Source organism: Scyliorhinus torazame, chromosome 8 (genome assembly GCF_047496885.1).
Source record: "Scyliorhinus torazame isolate Kashiwa2021f chromosome 8, sScyTor2.1, whole genome shotgun sequence".
Classification (NCBI taxonomy): Eukaryota; Metazoa; Chordata; class Chondrichthyes; order Carcharhiniformes; family Scyliorhinidae; genus Scyliorhinus; species Scyliorhinus torazame.
Genome location: NC_092714.1, coordinates 162,499,378 through 162,516,676, shown reverse-complemented (window position 1 = coordinate 162,516,676; position 17,299 = coordinate 162,499,378). Strand labels below are relative to the sequence as shown.

At 50.1% G+C, this 17,299-nt stretch overlaps 1 protein-coding gene across 1 annotated transcript; it reads left to right on the top strand.

The window, feature by feature from the left end:
- Positions 1 to 1,816: 1,816 nt before the first annotated feature.
- LOC140428890 (ribonuclease H-like) lies at positions 1,817 to 2,338 on the top strand. The gene has a single exon (XM_072515537.1). The coding sequence runs from the start codon at positions 1,817 to 1,819 to the stop codon at positions 2,336 to 2,338; it is 522 nt and encodes a 173-aa protein (XP_072371638.1).
- Positions 2,339 to 17,299: the final 14,961 nt, after the last annotated feature.

Below are 17,299 nucleotides of genomic sequence, written 5' to 3'. Positions count from 1 at the left end.
GAGGAAAGGCTGATGGACTTGAGGTTGTTTTCGTTGGAGAGAAGAAGGTTAAGAGGAGACTTAATAGAGGCATACAAAATGATCAGGGGGCTGGATAGGGTGGACAGTGAGAGCCTTCTCCCGCGGATGGATATGGCTGGCACGAGGGGACATAACTTTAAACTGAGGGGTAATAGATATAGGACAGAGGTCAGAGGTAGGTTCTTTACGCAAAGAGTAGTGAGGCCGTGGAATGCCCTACCTGCTACAGTAGTGAACTCGCCAACATTGAGGGCATTTAAAAGTTTATTGGATAAACATATGGATGATAATGGCATAGTGTAGGTTTGATGGCTTTTGTTTCGGTGCAACATCGTGGGCCGAAGGGCCTGTACTGCGCTGTATTGTTCTATGTTCTATGGAATAATATGATTAGGGATAGTCAGCATGGCTTTGTGAAGGGTAGGTCATGCCTCACAAACCTTATCGAGTTCTTTGAGAAGGTGACAGGACAGGTAGACGAGGGTAGAGCAGTTGATGTGGTGTATATGGATTTCAGTAAAGCGTTTGATAAGGTTCCCCACGGTAGGCTATTGCAGAAAATACTGGGGATTGAGGGTGATTTAGAGATGTGGATCAGAAATTGGCTAGCTAAAAGAAGACAGAGGGTGGTGGTTGATGGGAAATGTTCAGAATGGAGTTCAAGTGGCGTACCACAAGGATCTGTTATGGGGCCGTTGCTGTTTGTCATTTTTATCAATGACCTAGAGGAGGGCGCAGAGTGTAGGTGAGTAAATTTGCAGACAACACTAAAGTCGGTGGTGTTGTCGACAGTGCGGAAGGATGTAGCAGGTTACAGAGGGACATAGATAAGCTGCAGAGCTGGGCTGAGAGGTGGCAAATGGAGTTTAATGTAGAGAAGTGTGAGGTGATTCACTTTGGAAGGAATAACAGGAATGCGGAATATTTGGCTAATTGTAAAGTTCTTGGAAGTGTGGATGCGCAGAGGGATCTAGGTGTCCATGTACATAGATCCCTGAAAGTTGCCACCCAGGTTGATAAGGTTGTGAAGAAGGCCTATGGAGTATTGGCCTTTATTGGTAGAGGGATTGAGTTCCGGAGTCATGAGGTCATGTTGCAGCTGTACAAAACTCTGGTACGGCCGCATTTGGAGTATTGCGTACAGTTCTGGTCACCGCATTATAGGAAGGACTTGGAAGCTTTGGAGCGGGTGCAGAGGAGATTTACCAGGATGTTGCCTGGTAGGGAAGGAAAATCTTATGAGGAAAGGCTGATGGACTTGAGGTTGTTTTCGTCAGAGAAGGTTAAGAGGAGACTTAATAGAGGCATACAAAATGATCAGGGGGTTAGATAGGGTGGACAGTGAGAGCCTTCTCCCGCGGATGGAAATGGCTAGCACGAGGGGACATAGCCTTAAACTGAGGGGTAATAGATATAGGACAGAGGTCAGAGGTAGGTTCTTTACGCAAAGAGTGGTGAGGCCGTGGAATGCCCTACCTGCAACAGTAGTGAACTCGCCAACATTGAGGGCATTTAAAAGTTTATTGGATAAGCATATGGATGATAATGGCATAGTGTAGGTTAGATGGCTTTTGTTTTTTGACTTCCCTTGTCGGTGCAACATTGTGGGCCGAAGGGCCTGTACTGCGCTGTATCGTTCTATATTCTATCAGCCAAATGGACAGCAGTGTTGGAAGCAGCTAACCTTTACTTCCACCAAGCAAGTCCAGTCAATCCGTCAACTTTGCTCCCACTTCCTGAGGTGCAGAAGCGGGGAGAGGAAGAAGGACATCGCTGTGTGGAAGTAACAAAAGAAATGGAAGAGGCAGGCCTGGCAGAAGAACAACCACTACAGAATGCAGATTTGATTCTATTTACAGATGGTTCCTCCTTTATTGATAAAGGTGTCAGAAAACCTGGATGGGCAGTCACAAGCCTCTATAAAGTAATGGCGGAAGGAAGTTTGCCCCAAGGAACATCAGCTCAACAGGCCGAATTGAAAGCTCTAACAGAAGCATGTCAGATGGCAAAAGATCAATCAGCAAACATCTATTTGGACTCCAGACACGGTTTTGGAGTAGCCTATGATTTTGGTTATTTCTGGAAGAAAAGAGGATACCTTACCACAGCAGGGACACCTATACGAAATGGGAAAGAAGTACAAGACCTTCTGGAAGCAATGGCTTTACCAAAAGAACTATCTATTCTCAAATGTAAGGCTCATACTCAAGAAGAGACGATGGAAGCTAAAGGAAATGGTTTTGCAGATCAAGCAGCAAAGAAAGCTGCCCCTCTAAGTGGCATCCTTCAGCACCACCAAGAAACATCTACAAATTAGGAATGACCAAGTTATTACAAGATCTACGTGAAATGCAACAAAACTCGACACAACAAGTAAAATGGTCATGGCGAGATTCAGGTATTGATCAGTGTGATGATGATATCTGGAGACAAGTTCAGACTGATAAACCAGTGGCACCACAGGCACTGATGCCATTCCTGGCACAACAGATCCATTCGTGGCGACATCTGGCCCCTCAACAGAAGATGGATCGATTCCACAGAAGTTGGTGTAGCAAAGGATTCAAAAAACTTGCACAATTGGTATTGGATCGTTGTGTGACATGTCAAAAGAACAACTTTGGACCTATCGAGAGTGGTCCTAAAGAAAGAGTGCTAAATTGGGGAAAGGCCAAGTATAACAAAATTCGGCAGGAGCTAGGGAATGTGGATTGGGGGCAGCTGTTAAGGGTAAATCCATATTTGAAATGTGGGAGTCTTTTAAGGAAAGGTTGATTAGAGTGCAGGACAGACATGTCCCTGTGAAAATGAGGGATACAAATGGCAAGATTAGGGAACCATGAAAAAGGAAGCATACATAAGATGTAGGCGACTTAAATCTTTTTTTTTTTAAACTGCACCCCCCTACCCCCCCCGGGACAAACTGCACCCCCCAACCCACCCCTCCCCCCTTCCCCCCCGGGACAAACTGCACCCCCTACCCACCCAGGACAAACTGCACCCCCCTACACAAACCGCTACCCCCCCCGGGACAAACTGCACGCCCCTACCCCCCCGGGACAAACTGCAACCCCTCTGCCCCCCCCCGGGACAAACTGCGCCCCCCTACCCTCCCCCCCACCCTGGGACAAACTGCACCGCCCTACCCCCCGGGACAAACTGCACCCCCTACACCCCCGGGACAAACTGCACCCTCCTACCCTCCCGGGACAAACTGCACCCCCCTACCCACCCCCCCAGGACAAACTGCACCCCCCTACAACCCTGGGACAAACTGCACCCCCCTACCCCCCCCACCCGGGGCAAACTACCCCCCCCCCCCGGGACAAACTGCACCCCCCTACCACCCCCGGGACAAACTGCACCCCCTGCACCCCCCGGAACAAACTGCACCCCCCGGGAAAACAGCACCCCCTACACAAACTGCTACCCCCCTTGGGACAAACTGCACCCACCCTGGACAAACTGCACCCCCCTACACAAACTGCTACCCGCCGAGGACAAACTGCACCCCCCTACCCCCCTGGGACAAACTGCAGACCCTACCCCCCCCCCCCGCGACAAACTGCACCCCCTACCCCCCCAGGACAAACTGCATCCCCTGCACCCCCCGGGACAAACTGCACCCCCCTACACAAACCGCTACCCCCCCGGGACAAACTGCACCCCCCCGGGACAAACTGCACCCCCCCCGGGACAAACCGCACCCCCCTACACAAACTGCTACCACCCCCGGGACAAACTGCACCCCCCTACTCCCCCGGGACAAACTGCACCTCCCTACCCCCCCGGGACAAACTGCACCCCCCTACCCCCCAGGGACAAACTGCACCGCCCTACCCCCCCGGGACAAACTGCACACCCCTACCCCCCCGGGACAAACTGCAGCCCCCTGCCCCCGGGACAAACTGCACCCCCCCTAACCCCGGGACAAACAGCACCCCCCTACCCCACTGGGACAAACTGCACCCCCTACCCCCCCGGGACAAACTGCACCCCCCTAACCCCCCCGGGACAAACTGCACCCCCCGGGAAAAACTGCACCCCCCTACACAAACTGCTATCCCCCGGGACAAACTGCACCCCGCCAGGACAAACTGCACCCCCCTACACAAACTGCTACCACCCCCGGGACAAACTGCACCCCCCTACACCCCCGGGACAAACTGCACCTCCTTCCCCCCCGGGACAAACTGCACCCCCTACCCTCCCGGGAAAAACTGCACCCCCCCCTACCCTCCCGGGACAAACTGCTCCCGCCTATCCCCCCGGGACAAACTGCACCCCCCTAGCCCCCCGCGACAAACTGCACCCCCCCAGGACAAACTGCACCCCCCTACACAAACTGCTACCACCCCCGGGACAAACTGCACCCCTTACACCTCCAGGACAAACTGCACCCCCTGCACCCCCTGGGACAAACTGCACCCCCTTACACAAACCGCTACCCCCCCGGGACAAACTGCACCCCCCTACACAAACTGCTACCACCCCCGGGACAAACTGCACCCCCCTACTCCCCCGGGACAAACTGCACCCCCTACCCCCCCCCGGGACAAACTGCAACCCCCTACCCCCCAGGGACAAACTGCACCGCCCTACCCCCCCGGGACAAACTGCACACCCCTACCCCCCCGGGACAAACTGCAGCCCCCTGCCCCCGGGACAAACTGCACCCCCGCTACCCCCGGGACAAACAGCACCCCCCTACCCCACTGGGACAAACTGCACCCCCTACCCCCCCGGGACAAACTGCACCCCGCTAACCCCCCCGGGACAAACTGCACCCCCTGCACCCCCCGGGACAAACTGCACCCCCCTACACAAACTGCTATCCCCCGGGACAAACTGCACCCCGCCAGGACAAACTGCACCCCCCTACACAAACTGCTACCACCCCCGGGACAAACTGCACCCCCCTACACCCCCGGGACAAACTGCACCCCCTTCCCCCCCGGGACAAACTGCACCCCCTACCCTCCCGGGAAAAACTGCACCCCCCCTACCCTCCCGGGACAAACTGCTCCCGCCTATCCCCCCGGGACAAACTGCACCCCCCTACCCCCCCGCGACAAACTGCACCCCCCCAGGACAAACTGCACCCCCCTACACAAACTGCTACCACCCCCGGGACAAACTGCACCCCCTACACCTCCAGGACAAACTGCACCCCCTGCACCCCCCGGGACAAACTGCACCCCCTTACACAAACCGCTACCCCCCCGGGACAAACTGCACCCCCCTACACAAACTGCTACCACCCCCGGGACAAACTGCACCCCCCTACTCCCCCGGGACAAACTGCACCCCCTACCCCCCCCCCGGGACAAACTGCAACCCCCTACCCCCCAGGGACAAACTGCACCGCCCTACCCCCCCGGGACAAACTGCACACCCCTACCCCCCCGGGACAAACTGCAGCCCCCTGCCCCCGGGACAAACTGCACCCCCGCTACCCCCGGGACAAACAGCACCCCCCTACCCCACTGGGACAAACTGCACCCCCTACCCCCCCGGGACAAACTGCACCCCGCTAACCCCCCCGGGACAAACTGCACCCCCCTACACAAACTGCTATCCCCCGAGACAAACTGCACCCCCCCAGGACAAACTGCACACCCCTACACAACTGCTACCACCCCCGGGACAAACTGCACCCCCCTACACCCCCGGGACAAACTGCACCCCCTACCCTCCCGGGAAAAACTGCACCCCCCTACCCTCCCGGGACAAACTGCTCCCGCCTATCCCCCCGGGACAAACTGCACCCCCCTACCCCCCCGGGACAAACTGCACCCCCCTACCACCCAGGACAAACTGCACCCCCCTATCCCCCCGGGACAAACTGCACCCCCCTACCCCCCCGGGACAAACTGCACACCCCTACCCCCTCCGGACAAACTGAACCCCCCTACCCCCGGGACAACTGCACCCCCCTACCCCCGGAACAAACTGCACCCCCCTACCCGGGACAAACTGCACCCCCGTGGGGAGGAACTGTGCCCCCCGCTCTCTGCCCCTGTGGGACGGGACGGGGGGTGGGAAGGGGACTCTGCCCCGGGCCGGGGTACCTGGGGAGGGACACTGCCCCCGGGCCGGGTTACCTGGGGAGGGTCACTGCCCCCGGCCGGGGTACCTGGGGAGGGACACTGCCCCCGGGCCGGGGTATCTGGGGAAGGACTCTGCCCCCGCCCCGGAGTACCTGGGGAGGGACACTGCCCCCGGGCCAGGGTACCTGGGGGGGGCACTGCCCCCGAACCGGGGTACCTGGGCAGGGACATTGCTCCCGGGCCGGGGTACCGGGGTACCTGGGCAGGGACACTGCCTCCGGGCCGGGGTGCCTGGGCAGGGACACTGCCTCCGGGCCGGGGTGCCTGGGCAGGGACACTGCCCCTGGGCCGGGGTACCTGGGCAGGGACACTGCCCCCGGGCGGGATACCTGGGGAGGGACACTGCCCCCGGGCGGGGTACCTGGGGAGGGACACTGCCCCCGGGCGGGGTACCTGGGGAGGGACACTGCCCCCGGGCCGGTGTACCTGGGGAGGGACACTGCCCCCGGGCCGGGGTACCTGGGGAGGGACACTGCCCCCGGGTCGGGGTACCTGGGGAAGGACACTGCCCCCGGGTCGGGGTATCTGGGGAGGGACTCTGCCCCCGGGCGGGGTACCTGGGGAGGGGACGGGGTACCTGGAGAGGAGGCGCCGCTCTCAGGCGACATAAGTCTGATGAAGCTTTGGAGGCATATCGGGAAAGTAGGACAAATCTCAAACGCAAAATAAAGAGGGCTAAAAGGGGTCATGAAATATCTTTGGCTAACAGGGTAAAGGAAAATCCCAAAGCCTTTTATTCGTATATAAGGAGCAAGAGGGTAACTAGAGAAAGTATTGGCCAACTTAAAGACAAAAGAGGGAATTTATGCGTGGAGTCAGAGGAAATGGGTGAGATTCTTAATGAGTACTTTGCATCGGTATTCACCAACGAGAGGGACATGTTGAGGCTAAGGATGGATGTTTAAATACTCTAGGTCAAGTCGGCATAAGGAAGGGGGAAGTTTTGGGTATTCTAAAAAGCATTAAGGTGGCCAAGTCCCCAGGTCCGGATGGGATCTATCCCAGGTTACTGAGGGAAGCGAGGGAAGAAATAGCTGGGGCCTTAACAGATATCTTTGCAGCATCCTTGAGAACGGGTGAGGTCCCGGAGGACTGGAGAATTGCTAATGTTGTCCCTTTGTTTAAGAAGGGTAGCAGGGATAATCCAGGGAATTATAGACCTGTGAGCTTGACTTCAGTGGTAGACAAACTGTTGGAGAAGATACTGAGGGATAGGATCTATTCACATTTGGAAGAAAATAGATTTATCAGTGATAGGCAGCATGGTTTTGTGCAGGGATGGTCATGTCTTACAAACCTAATAGAATTCTTCGAGGAAGTGACAACGTTAATTGATGAGGGAAGGGCTGTAGATGTCATATACATGGACTTCAGTAAGGCGTTTGATAAAGTTTCCCATAGCAGGTTGATGGAAAAAGTGAAGTCGTATGGGGTTCAGGGTGTACTAGCTAGATAGATAAAGAACTGGCTGGGCAACAGGAGACAGAGAGTAGTGGTGGAAGGGAGTGTCTCAAAATGGAGTAAGGTGACTAGTGGTGTTCCACAGGGATCCGTGCTCGGACCACTGATGTTTGTGATATACATAAATGATCTGGACGAAGGTATAGGTGGTCTGATTAGCAAGTTTGCAGATGATACTAAGATTGGTGGAGTTGCAGATAGCGAGGACGACTGTCAGAGAATACAGCAACATATAAATAGATTGGAGAGTTGGGCAGAGAAATGGCAGATGGAGTTCAATCCAGGCAAATGCGAGGTGATGCATTTTGGAAGATCTAATTCAAGAGCGGACTATACGGTCAATGGAAGAGTCCTGGGGAAATTAATGTACAGAGAGATCTGGGAGATCAGGTCCATTGTACCCTGAAGGTGGCAACGCAGGTCGATAGAGTGGTCAAGAAGGCATACAGCATACTTGCCTTCATCGGACGGGGTATTGAGTACAAGAGTCGGCAGGTCATGTTACAGTTGTATAGGACATTGGTTGGGCCACATTTGGAATACTGCGTGCAGTTCTGGTTGCCACATTACCAGAAGGATGTGGATGCTTAAGAGAGGGTGCAGAGGAGGTTCACCAGGATGTTGCCTGGTATGGAGGGGGCTAGTTATGAAGAAAGGTTGAGTAGATTAGGATTGTTTTTGTTGGAAAGACGGAGGTTGAAGGGGGACCTGATTGAGGTCTACAAAATTATGAGAGGTATGGACAGGGTGGATAGCAACAAGCTTTTTCCAAGAGTGGGGGTGTCAATTACAAGGGGTCACGATTTCAATGTGAGAGGGGGAACGTTTAAGGGAGATGTGCGTGGAAAGTTTTTTACGCAGAGGGTGGTGGGTGCCTGGAACGCTTTGCCAGCGGAGGTGGTAGAGGCGGGCACCATAGCATCATTTAAGATGCATCTAGACAGATATATGAACGGGCGGGGAACAAAGGGAAGTAGATCCTTGGAAAATAGGTGACAGGTTTAGATAAAGGATCTGGATCGGGGCAGGCGGGGAGGGCCAAAGAGCCTGTTCCTGTGCTGTAATTTTCTTTGTTCTTTGTTCTATCACGAAAATGTCTCAGCTAAGAGCTCCTGCCCCTGCAGGACCATTTCAGAACATACAGGTCGATTATATCACCCTCCCTCCGTGCCAAAGATACACTGAGGTCCTTGTGATAGTAGATACATTTTCTAGATGGATAGAAGCTACTCCAGTCATAAAGGATACAGCCACACATACAGCCAAAATCCTATGCAAAGACTATATTCCCAGATGGGGAGAATCAGCTATCATTGATTCAGATAATGGAACCCACTTTAGGGGTGCTGTATGTCAGGAGGTGTGCAGATTACTGAACATTGATTGGAATTTGATTGTCCTTATCATCCAGAATCATCAGGACTAGTGGAACGCAGGAACCGGACCTTAAAAGAACTGTGGTGATTGTACATCTGTGTAGATGCAATACAACTGAGCAAGCACTAGAGGGAGCATGGGAGAGGTATAAATACACACGAACAGGAAGTCAGGACACACTTCACAGGAACGGGAGTTGGTAGCAACACACAGCCTGGCAGCACAGATGTAACATGGTTTAAGCACTGAAGAGAAACAAACTCACAATAAAGCATCTACTTCAACTTTAAGACTACGAGCTTTATTAAGATACAAGGAACAACACATGGTACCAGGGTTGGCTTTGGAACGCTTACTATAAGATTACACAAGTTGCAGACACAGAAAGACCAAAATGGCAAGAAAGACGTTGGAAGACTTCGCTGATTTACTGCAATTTGGATCTCCACCGCAGCTGGAAACAACCGGTAATTTAAGTAGCAACTGGAAAAGCTTTAAACAAATGTTCGAGATTTGTATCGTAGCAAATGATATGAACGCAGTCTCTGACGCAACAAAAATAGCGCTGCTACTCGCAACAGCGGGACAGGAAGCTAGAAAAATCTATAATTACTTTAAAGACTTGAAAGATGAAGACAGCACCAAATTAGAAGTAATACTGAAAACATTTGAAGATTACTGTGACATCAGTAACAATGCTGCTTTAAAGCATTCAATGCCCAGAGACCAAATTGCACAGATGCAAAACTTAAACAATCAAAACCAGAACAGAAAGGGCTAACTCTGAAAATCGCGAGTGAAAAGTCTAAATCGAAAGAAAAAAATAACTTTCATGTTTTACAAAGCAAAATCGCTCGAAAACACTGTAAAATGGTGTCAGAGCACATTTCAGTCTCCGGGGAACAAAAGACGAAAATCTGCGCCTGCGCATGCACAGGAAACCGAAGCCGCACATGCGCAGTGGACAAAAAAGCGCACAGTAAAGGACGATCGATGTGCGCATGCCCACTTCAAAGAAAAGATCGCACCATTCGAAGATGGAATTAGTTGGAGATAGGTGGGTAACTGTAAGAGGGACTGGGAAAAAACAGTCAGTGCAGGGATCCCCTGCGGTCGTTCCCCTGAGAAACAAGTATACCGCTTTGGATACTTGTGGGGGGGGGGACTTACCAGGGGTAAGCCATGGGGTACGGGCCTCTGGCACGGAGTCTGTCCCTGTTGCTCAGAAGGGAAGGGGGGAGAGGAGCAGAGCATTAGTAATTGGGGACTCTATAGTCAGGGGCACAGATAGGAGATTTTGTGGGAGCGTGAGAGACTCACGTTTGGTATGTTGCCTCCCAGGTGCAAGGGTACGTGATGTCTCGGATCGTGTTTTCCGGGTCCTTAGGGGGGAGGGGGAGCAGCCCCAAGTCGTGGTCCACATTGGCACCAACGACATAGGAGGAAAGGGGACAAGGATGTCAGGCAGGCTTTCAGGGAGCTAGGATGGAAGCTCAGAACTAGAACAAACAGAGTTGTTATCTCTGGGTTGTTGCCCGTGCCACGTGATAGTGAGATGAGGAATAGGGAGAGAGAGCATTTAAACACGTGGCTACAGGGATGGTGCAGGCGGGAGGGTTTCAGATTTTTGGATAACTGGGGCTCTTTCTGGGGAAGGTGGGACCTCTACAGACAGGATGGTCTACATCTGAACCTGAGGGGCACAAATATCCTGGGGGGGAGATTTGTTAGTGCTCTTTGGGGGGGTTTAAACTAATGCAGCAGGGGCATGGGAACCTGGATTGTAGTTTTAGGGTAAGGGAGAATGAGAGTATAGAGGTCAGGAGCACAGATTTGACGTCGCAGGAGGGGGCCAGCGTTCAGGTAGGTGGTTTGAAGTGTGTCTACTTCAATGCCAGGAGTATACGAAACAAGGTAGGGGAACTGGCAGCGTGGGTTGGTACCTGGGACTTCGATGTTGTGGCCATTTCGGAGACATGGATAGAGCAGGGACAGGAATGGATGTTGCAGGTTCCGGGGTTTAGGTGTTTTAGTAAGCTCAGAGAAGGAGGCAAAAGAGGGGGAGGTGTGGCGCTGCTAGTCAAGAGCAGTATTACGGTGGCGGAGAGGATGCTAGATGGGGACTCTTCTTCCGAGGTAGTATTGGCTGAAGTCAGAAACAGGAAAGGAGAGGTCACCCTGTTGGGAGTTTTTTATAGGCCTCCTAATAGTTCTAGGGATGTAGAGGAAAGGATGGCGAAGATGATTCTGGATATGAGCGAAAGTAACAGGGTAGTTATTATGGGAGACTTTAACTTTCCAAATATTGACTGGAAAAGATATAGTTCGAGTACAATAGATGGGTCGTTTTTTGTACAGTGTGTGCAGGAGGGTTTCCTGAAACAATATGTTGACAGGCCAACAAGAGGCGAGGCCACGTTGGATTTGGTTTTGGGTAATGAACCAGGCCAGGTGTTGGATTTGGAGGTAGGAGAGCACTTTGGGGACAGTGACCACAATTCAGTGACGTTTACGTTAATGATGGAAAGGGATAAGTATACACCGCAGGGCAAGAGTTATAGCTGGGGGAAGGGCAATTATGATGCCATTAGACGTGACTTGGGGGGGATAAGGTGGAGAAGTAGGCTGCAAGTGTTGGGCACACTGGATAAGTGGGGCTTGTTCAAGGATCAGCTACTGCGTGTTCTTGATAAGTATGTACCGGTCAGACAGGGAGGAAGGCGTCGAGCGAGGGAACCGTGGTTTACCAGGGAAGTGGAATCTCTTGTTAAGAGGAAGAAGGAGGCCTATGTGAAGATGAAGTGTGAAGTTTCGGTTGGGGCGATGGATAGTTACAAGGTAGCGAGGAAGGATCTAAAGAGAGAGCTAAGACGAGCAAGGAGGGGACATGAGAAGTATTTGGCAGGAAGGATCAAGGAAAACCCAAAAGCTTTCTATAGGTATGTCAGGAATAAGCGAATGACTAGGGAAAGAGTAGGACCAGTCAAGGACAGGGATGGGAAATTGTGTGTGGAGTCTGAAGAGATAGGCGAGATACTAAATGAATATTTTTCGTCAGTATTCACTCAGGAAAAAGATAATGTTGTGGAGGAGAATGCTGAGCCCCAGGCTAATAGAATAGATGGCATTGAGGTACGTAGGGAAGAGGTGTTGGCAATTCTGGACAGGCTGAAAATAGATAAGTCCCCGGGACCTGATGGGATTTATCCTAGGATTCTATGGGAGGCCAGGGAAGAGATTGCTGGACCTTTGGCTTTGATTTTTATGTCATCATTGGCTACAGGAATAGTGCCAGAGGACTGGAGGACAGCAAATGTGGTCCCTTTGTTCAAAAAGGGGAGCAGAGACAACCCCGGCAACTATAGACCGGTGAGCCTCACGTCTGTAGTGGGTAAAGTCTTGGAGGGGATTATAAGGGACAAGATTTATAATCATCTAGATAGGAATGATATGATCAGGGATAGTCAGCATGGCTTTGTGAAGGGTAGGTCATGCCTCACAAACCTTATTGAGTTCTTTGAGAAGGTGACTGAACAGGTAGACGAGGGTAGAGCAGTTGATGTGGTGTATATGGATTTCAGCAAAGCGTTTGATAAGGTTCCCCACGGTAGGCTATTGCAAAAAATACGGAGGCTGGGGATTAAGGGTGATTTAGAGATGTGGATCAGAAATTGGCTAGCTGAAAGAAGACAGAGGGTGGTGGTTGATGGGAAATGTTCAGAATGGAGTACAGTCACAAGTGGAGTACCACAAGGATCTGTTCTGGGGCCGTTGCTGTTTGTCATTTTTATCAATGACCTAGAGGAAGGCGCAGAAGGGTGGGTGAGTAAATTTGCAGATGATACTAAAGTCGGTGGTGTTGTCGATAGTGTGGAAGGATGTAGCAGGTTACAGAGGGATATAGATAAGCTGCAGAGCTGGGCTGAGAGGTGGCAAATGGAGTTTAATGTAGAGAAGTGTGAGGTGATTCACTTTGGAAGGAATAACAGGAATGCGGAATATTTGGCTAATGGTAAAGTTCTTGAAAGTGTGGCTGAGCAGAGGGATCTAGGTGTCCATGTACATAGATCCCTGAAAGTTGCCACCCAGGTTGATAGGGTTGTGAAGAAGGCCTATGGAGTGTTGGCCTTTATTGGTAGAGGGATTGAGTTCCGGAGTCGGGAGGTCATGTTGCAGCTGTACAGAGCTCTGGTCCGGCCGCATTTGGAGTATTGCGTACAGTTCTGGTCACCGCATTATAGGAAGGACGTGGAGGCTTTGGAGCGGGTGCAGAGGAGATTTACCAGGATGTTGCCTGGTATGGAGGGAAAATCTTATGAGGAAAGGCTGACGAACTTGAGGTTGTTTTCGTTGGAGAGAAGAAGGTTAAGAGGAGACTTAATAGAGGCATACAAAATGATCAGGGGGTTGGATAGGGTGGACAGTGAGAGCCTTCTCCCGCGGATGGATATGGCTGGCACGAGGGGACATAACTTTAAACTGAGGGGTAATAGATATAGGACAGAGGTCAGAGGTAGGTTCTTTACGCAAAGAGTAGTGAGGCCGTGGAATGCCCTACCTGCTACAGTAGTGAACATTGAGGGCATTTAAAAGTTTATTGGATAAACATATGGATGATAATGGCATAGTGTAGGTTAGATGGCTTTTGTTTCGGTGCAACATCGTGGGCCGAAGGGCCTGTACTGCGCTGTATTGTTCTATGTTAAATGTCTATGGTTCTGCGTATGCGCAAGCCGCGCATGCGGTGTACAAAAAAACAGCAGAGTAAAGGAAGATCGATTTGCGTGTGCACAATCGAGCCCTACGCATGACGTCACGAGTGTCATGACGTCAGAGGACCCGGACCACGCCCACTTAATAGGGAAATGCCCGAAAATTAAAAGCAAGACACTTAAAGCTGTAAAACCCAGTTTTCTTACCTCAAAAGACAGAACAATGCCTGAATTAACTCCAGCAGTTGAAATTAACTTTCACAACACCCTGGAACAAGCAGTCTGCACCATCCAAAGTAAAGTGAATGAAAACAAATCCGAAACAAAAAAAGTTGATTTGTTTTTCAAACAATACAATGCAGGTTAGGTGAATTGGCCAATGATAAATTGCCCTTGATGTCCAAAATTGCCCTTGGTGTTGGGTGGAGGTGTTGAGTTTGGGTAGGGTGCTCTTTCCAAGAGCCGGTGCAGACTCAAAGGGCCGAATGGCCTCCTTCTGCACTGTAAATTCAATGATAATCTATGATTAATCTAGGACAAAGGTTCGGCACAACATCGTGGGCCGAAGGGCCTATTCTGTGCTGTATTTTCTATGTTCTATGTTCTAATACTACTCAGACATGGCTGAGTTGGCTGAGTTATTCGGATATGCTGATCACAGTTGCAAAGCTCAACACGACTCTACTCATGGTAGATGAATCCAATGCCATGATGCCATGGCAAATCGTCGAGACATTGGATGACAGCAATACCCAAGAAGAAGACAACGTCACACAAAGAGCACAGAACCACTCCGTTGAGAGTGCACAGATTGACTCCACAGAGAGAACACTGCATGACTCCACAGAGAGAGCGATGAAAGACTTCACAGAGGGAGCGATGCAAGCCTCCACAGACAGCTCGTTGACAGACTCTAAAATGGAAGCAAGCAAACACTCCATACCGAACGCTATGCATGATCAAGACTATGAAGGTCTACCCACCGGATCAGAGCAACCAGAAATAGACTATGAAAGTCTACCAAGCTCACATAATCAAGAAGAAGACAATGTAAGTCTACCCACTGCATGCAAAAACAGTGACAATGTGATCACAATCAACATACAGGATGTGCAGGATCACAGCGAGACTGACGGATCTCAGCTCGTCGGTACAGAAGAACTCAACAATCAGCGTAAAACTACCCAAGAGTCCAGCGAGACCACGTCAATTGAAATCTTGAAAATTTTGACTCCAGAAGAGGAGCACCAAGAGTCCAGAGAGACGTCAATTGAAATCTTGAAGATTTTGACTCCAGAAGAGGTACACCAAGAGTACAGAGCGACCACGTCATTAGAAATCTTGAAGATTTTGACTCCAGAAGAGATGCACCACGACCCATAACAAAATTAAATCATGAAGATTTTGACTCCAGAAGAGAAGCACCAAGACCAACAAGAGAATGAAATTGTGAAGATTTTGACTCCAGAAGAGGAGCACCAAGACCCACAAGAGAATGAAATCTTGAAGATTTTGACTCCAGAAGAGGAACACCAAGATCAAAAAGAAAATGAAATCGTGAAGATTTTGACTCCAGAGGATGAGCACCATGAAAGCAAAGAGGAATCAAATCCACCACAAATGACTTCAGACGAGGAGCACCAAGGAAGCAAAGAAGACAAATCAAATCCACCACAAATGACTGATGTCACCAACATCAATGCAACATCAGATCATTCTCACCATTCTCTAGTCGAAACGCTCAATGTAACAGATACCACAAAGGACAAACTGTGACAATCACGCAAATTATCCACACTGAACACTCATTGTGCGCAACAAGAAAAACAAAAACCACAAGAAGCACTGCAGAAACAAGAACAACAGCAACAACAAAAACAACAAGAAGCGCAACAAGAGCAACAAGAAGCATACAAAAACAACAAGCATAATAAAGACAACAAGCTTGACAAGAACAACGACAAAAACAACAAAAGCAGAAACAACAAGCACAATAAGAAAAACGACAAGAATGACGAAAACAGAAACAGAAACAACAAGCACGACAAAAACAACAAGGACGACAATGAAAACAACAAAGACAGATACGACAAAAACAGCACCAGGAACGACAACGAAAACAACAAAGACATAAACGCCAGAAACAACAAGAATGAAACAGCGACCTGTACAAAATGGTACAACTCTGCACATGAAGGACAATGCCACAGCACACTGCACAACAATGACAAGACTACAAACATGCCATGGCAGGACAAAGAATCTCACGAATTCACATCTGCTCCAGACCAAGCAAGCACACCAGCTTTCAAGGCAGATGACACACTAAATCGATACCACAAGCACAGAAAAAAGCCCATGTTAGTCAACATCAGAGGTTCGACCATTCAAACACCTCGGGATGGCTAGTTGGTTACTTAAAAACAAGAACACCGACAACATTCACAACGGAGTTGCAATATCAATATCACCACGTCAACAACAAAAAAGAAAAAACTCAACGAACAAATTCATCAAGTTTGGACTCATAAATGTTTTTATTAAGATTGGACTCGTAAATATTAATTGGCTTTGTAAAATATCCAATATCATCATCACTTGTACAGATACACATATCATAAGTAATCCATCTGTTTCATACAATTTTTTTTAACACTGTACAGAAGATATACAAAGAAAAAAGGGGACATATGGTGATTGTATATCTGTGTAGATGCAATACAACTGAGCAAGCACTAGAGGGACCACGGGAGAGGTATAAATACAGACAAACAGGAAGTCAGGACACACTTCACAGGAACGGGAGCTGGTAGCAAGACACAGACTGGCAGCACAGGTGTAACATGGTTTAAACACTGAAGAGAAACAAACTCACAATAAAGCATCTACTTCAACTTTAGGACTACGAGCTTTATTAAGACACAAGGAACAACACAAGAACGACTGTCCAAATACAGCCAAGAAGGAATGAACTGGATTCAAGCTTTGCCCCTCGTACTGTGCAGTATCAGAGCAACACCAAACAGAACAACAGTCCTCAGCCCATTTGAGGTCATTAGAGGCAGACCCATGTCCCTGCCAGGAACGATTGACTTGCGAAAGGCAGACTGTCATTTAATGAGTGATGCATTACTTATCTATTGTCAAAATCTAACAAATGCTGTTGGTTCTGCTTCTCAACAGGTTTCCGCAGCCTGGGGTGAACCCCCAGAAAGAGGCCATTGCCTGGCCCCGGCGAGGCAGTGTACGTAAACAAATTACAGAAAGAACGTTTCTGGGCCAAGTGGGAAGGCCCATTCCAGATTCTGCTGACTACACATTAGGCTGTGAAACTCCAAGGAAAGAAACACTGGATTCACACATCACATGTGAAGCGCGCGCATCAGAATAATAGTAATCCGTTAAAGTTTTTGCAAAATTATTAATTTTAAGTTGCCTGGTCTGTTTAGCAAGCTTTACTAAACAGGTACATGACAATACCTTTCTTCAAATGTCTCACAGGTGTGCTCAAAAAATTAATATCTCCGGGTCCTGGGTGTGTACTGCAATTCCTACCCACAGAGGGAGGAATCTCTTTTATACCCATTCCTTTTAATATTTCAGAAACCGCTGAATGGT

Coding starts and splice junctions, on each gene's coding strand:
- LOC140428890 (XM_072515537.1), top strand. CDS start 1,817: ATGGAAGAGGCAGGCCTGGCAGAAGAACAACCACTACAGAATGCAGAT.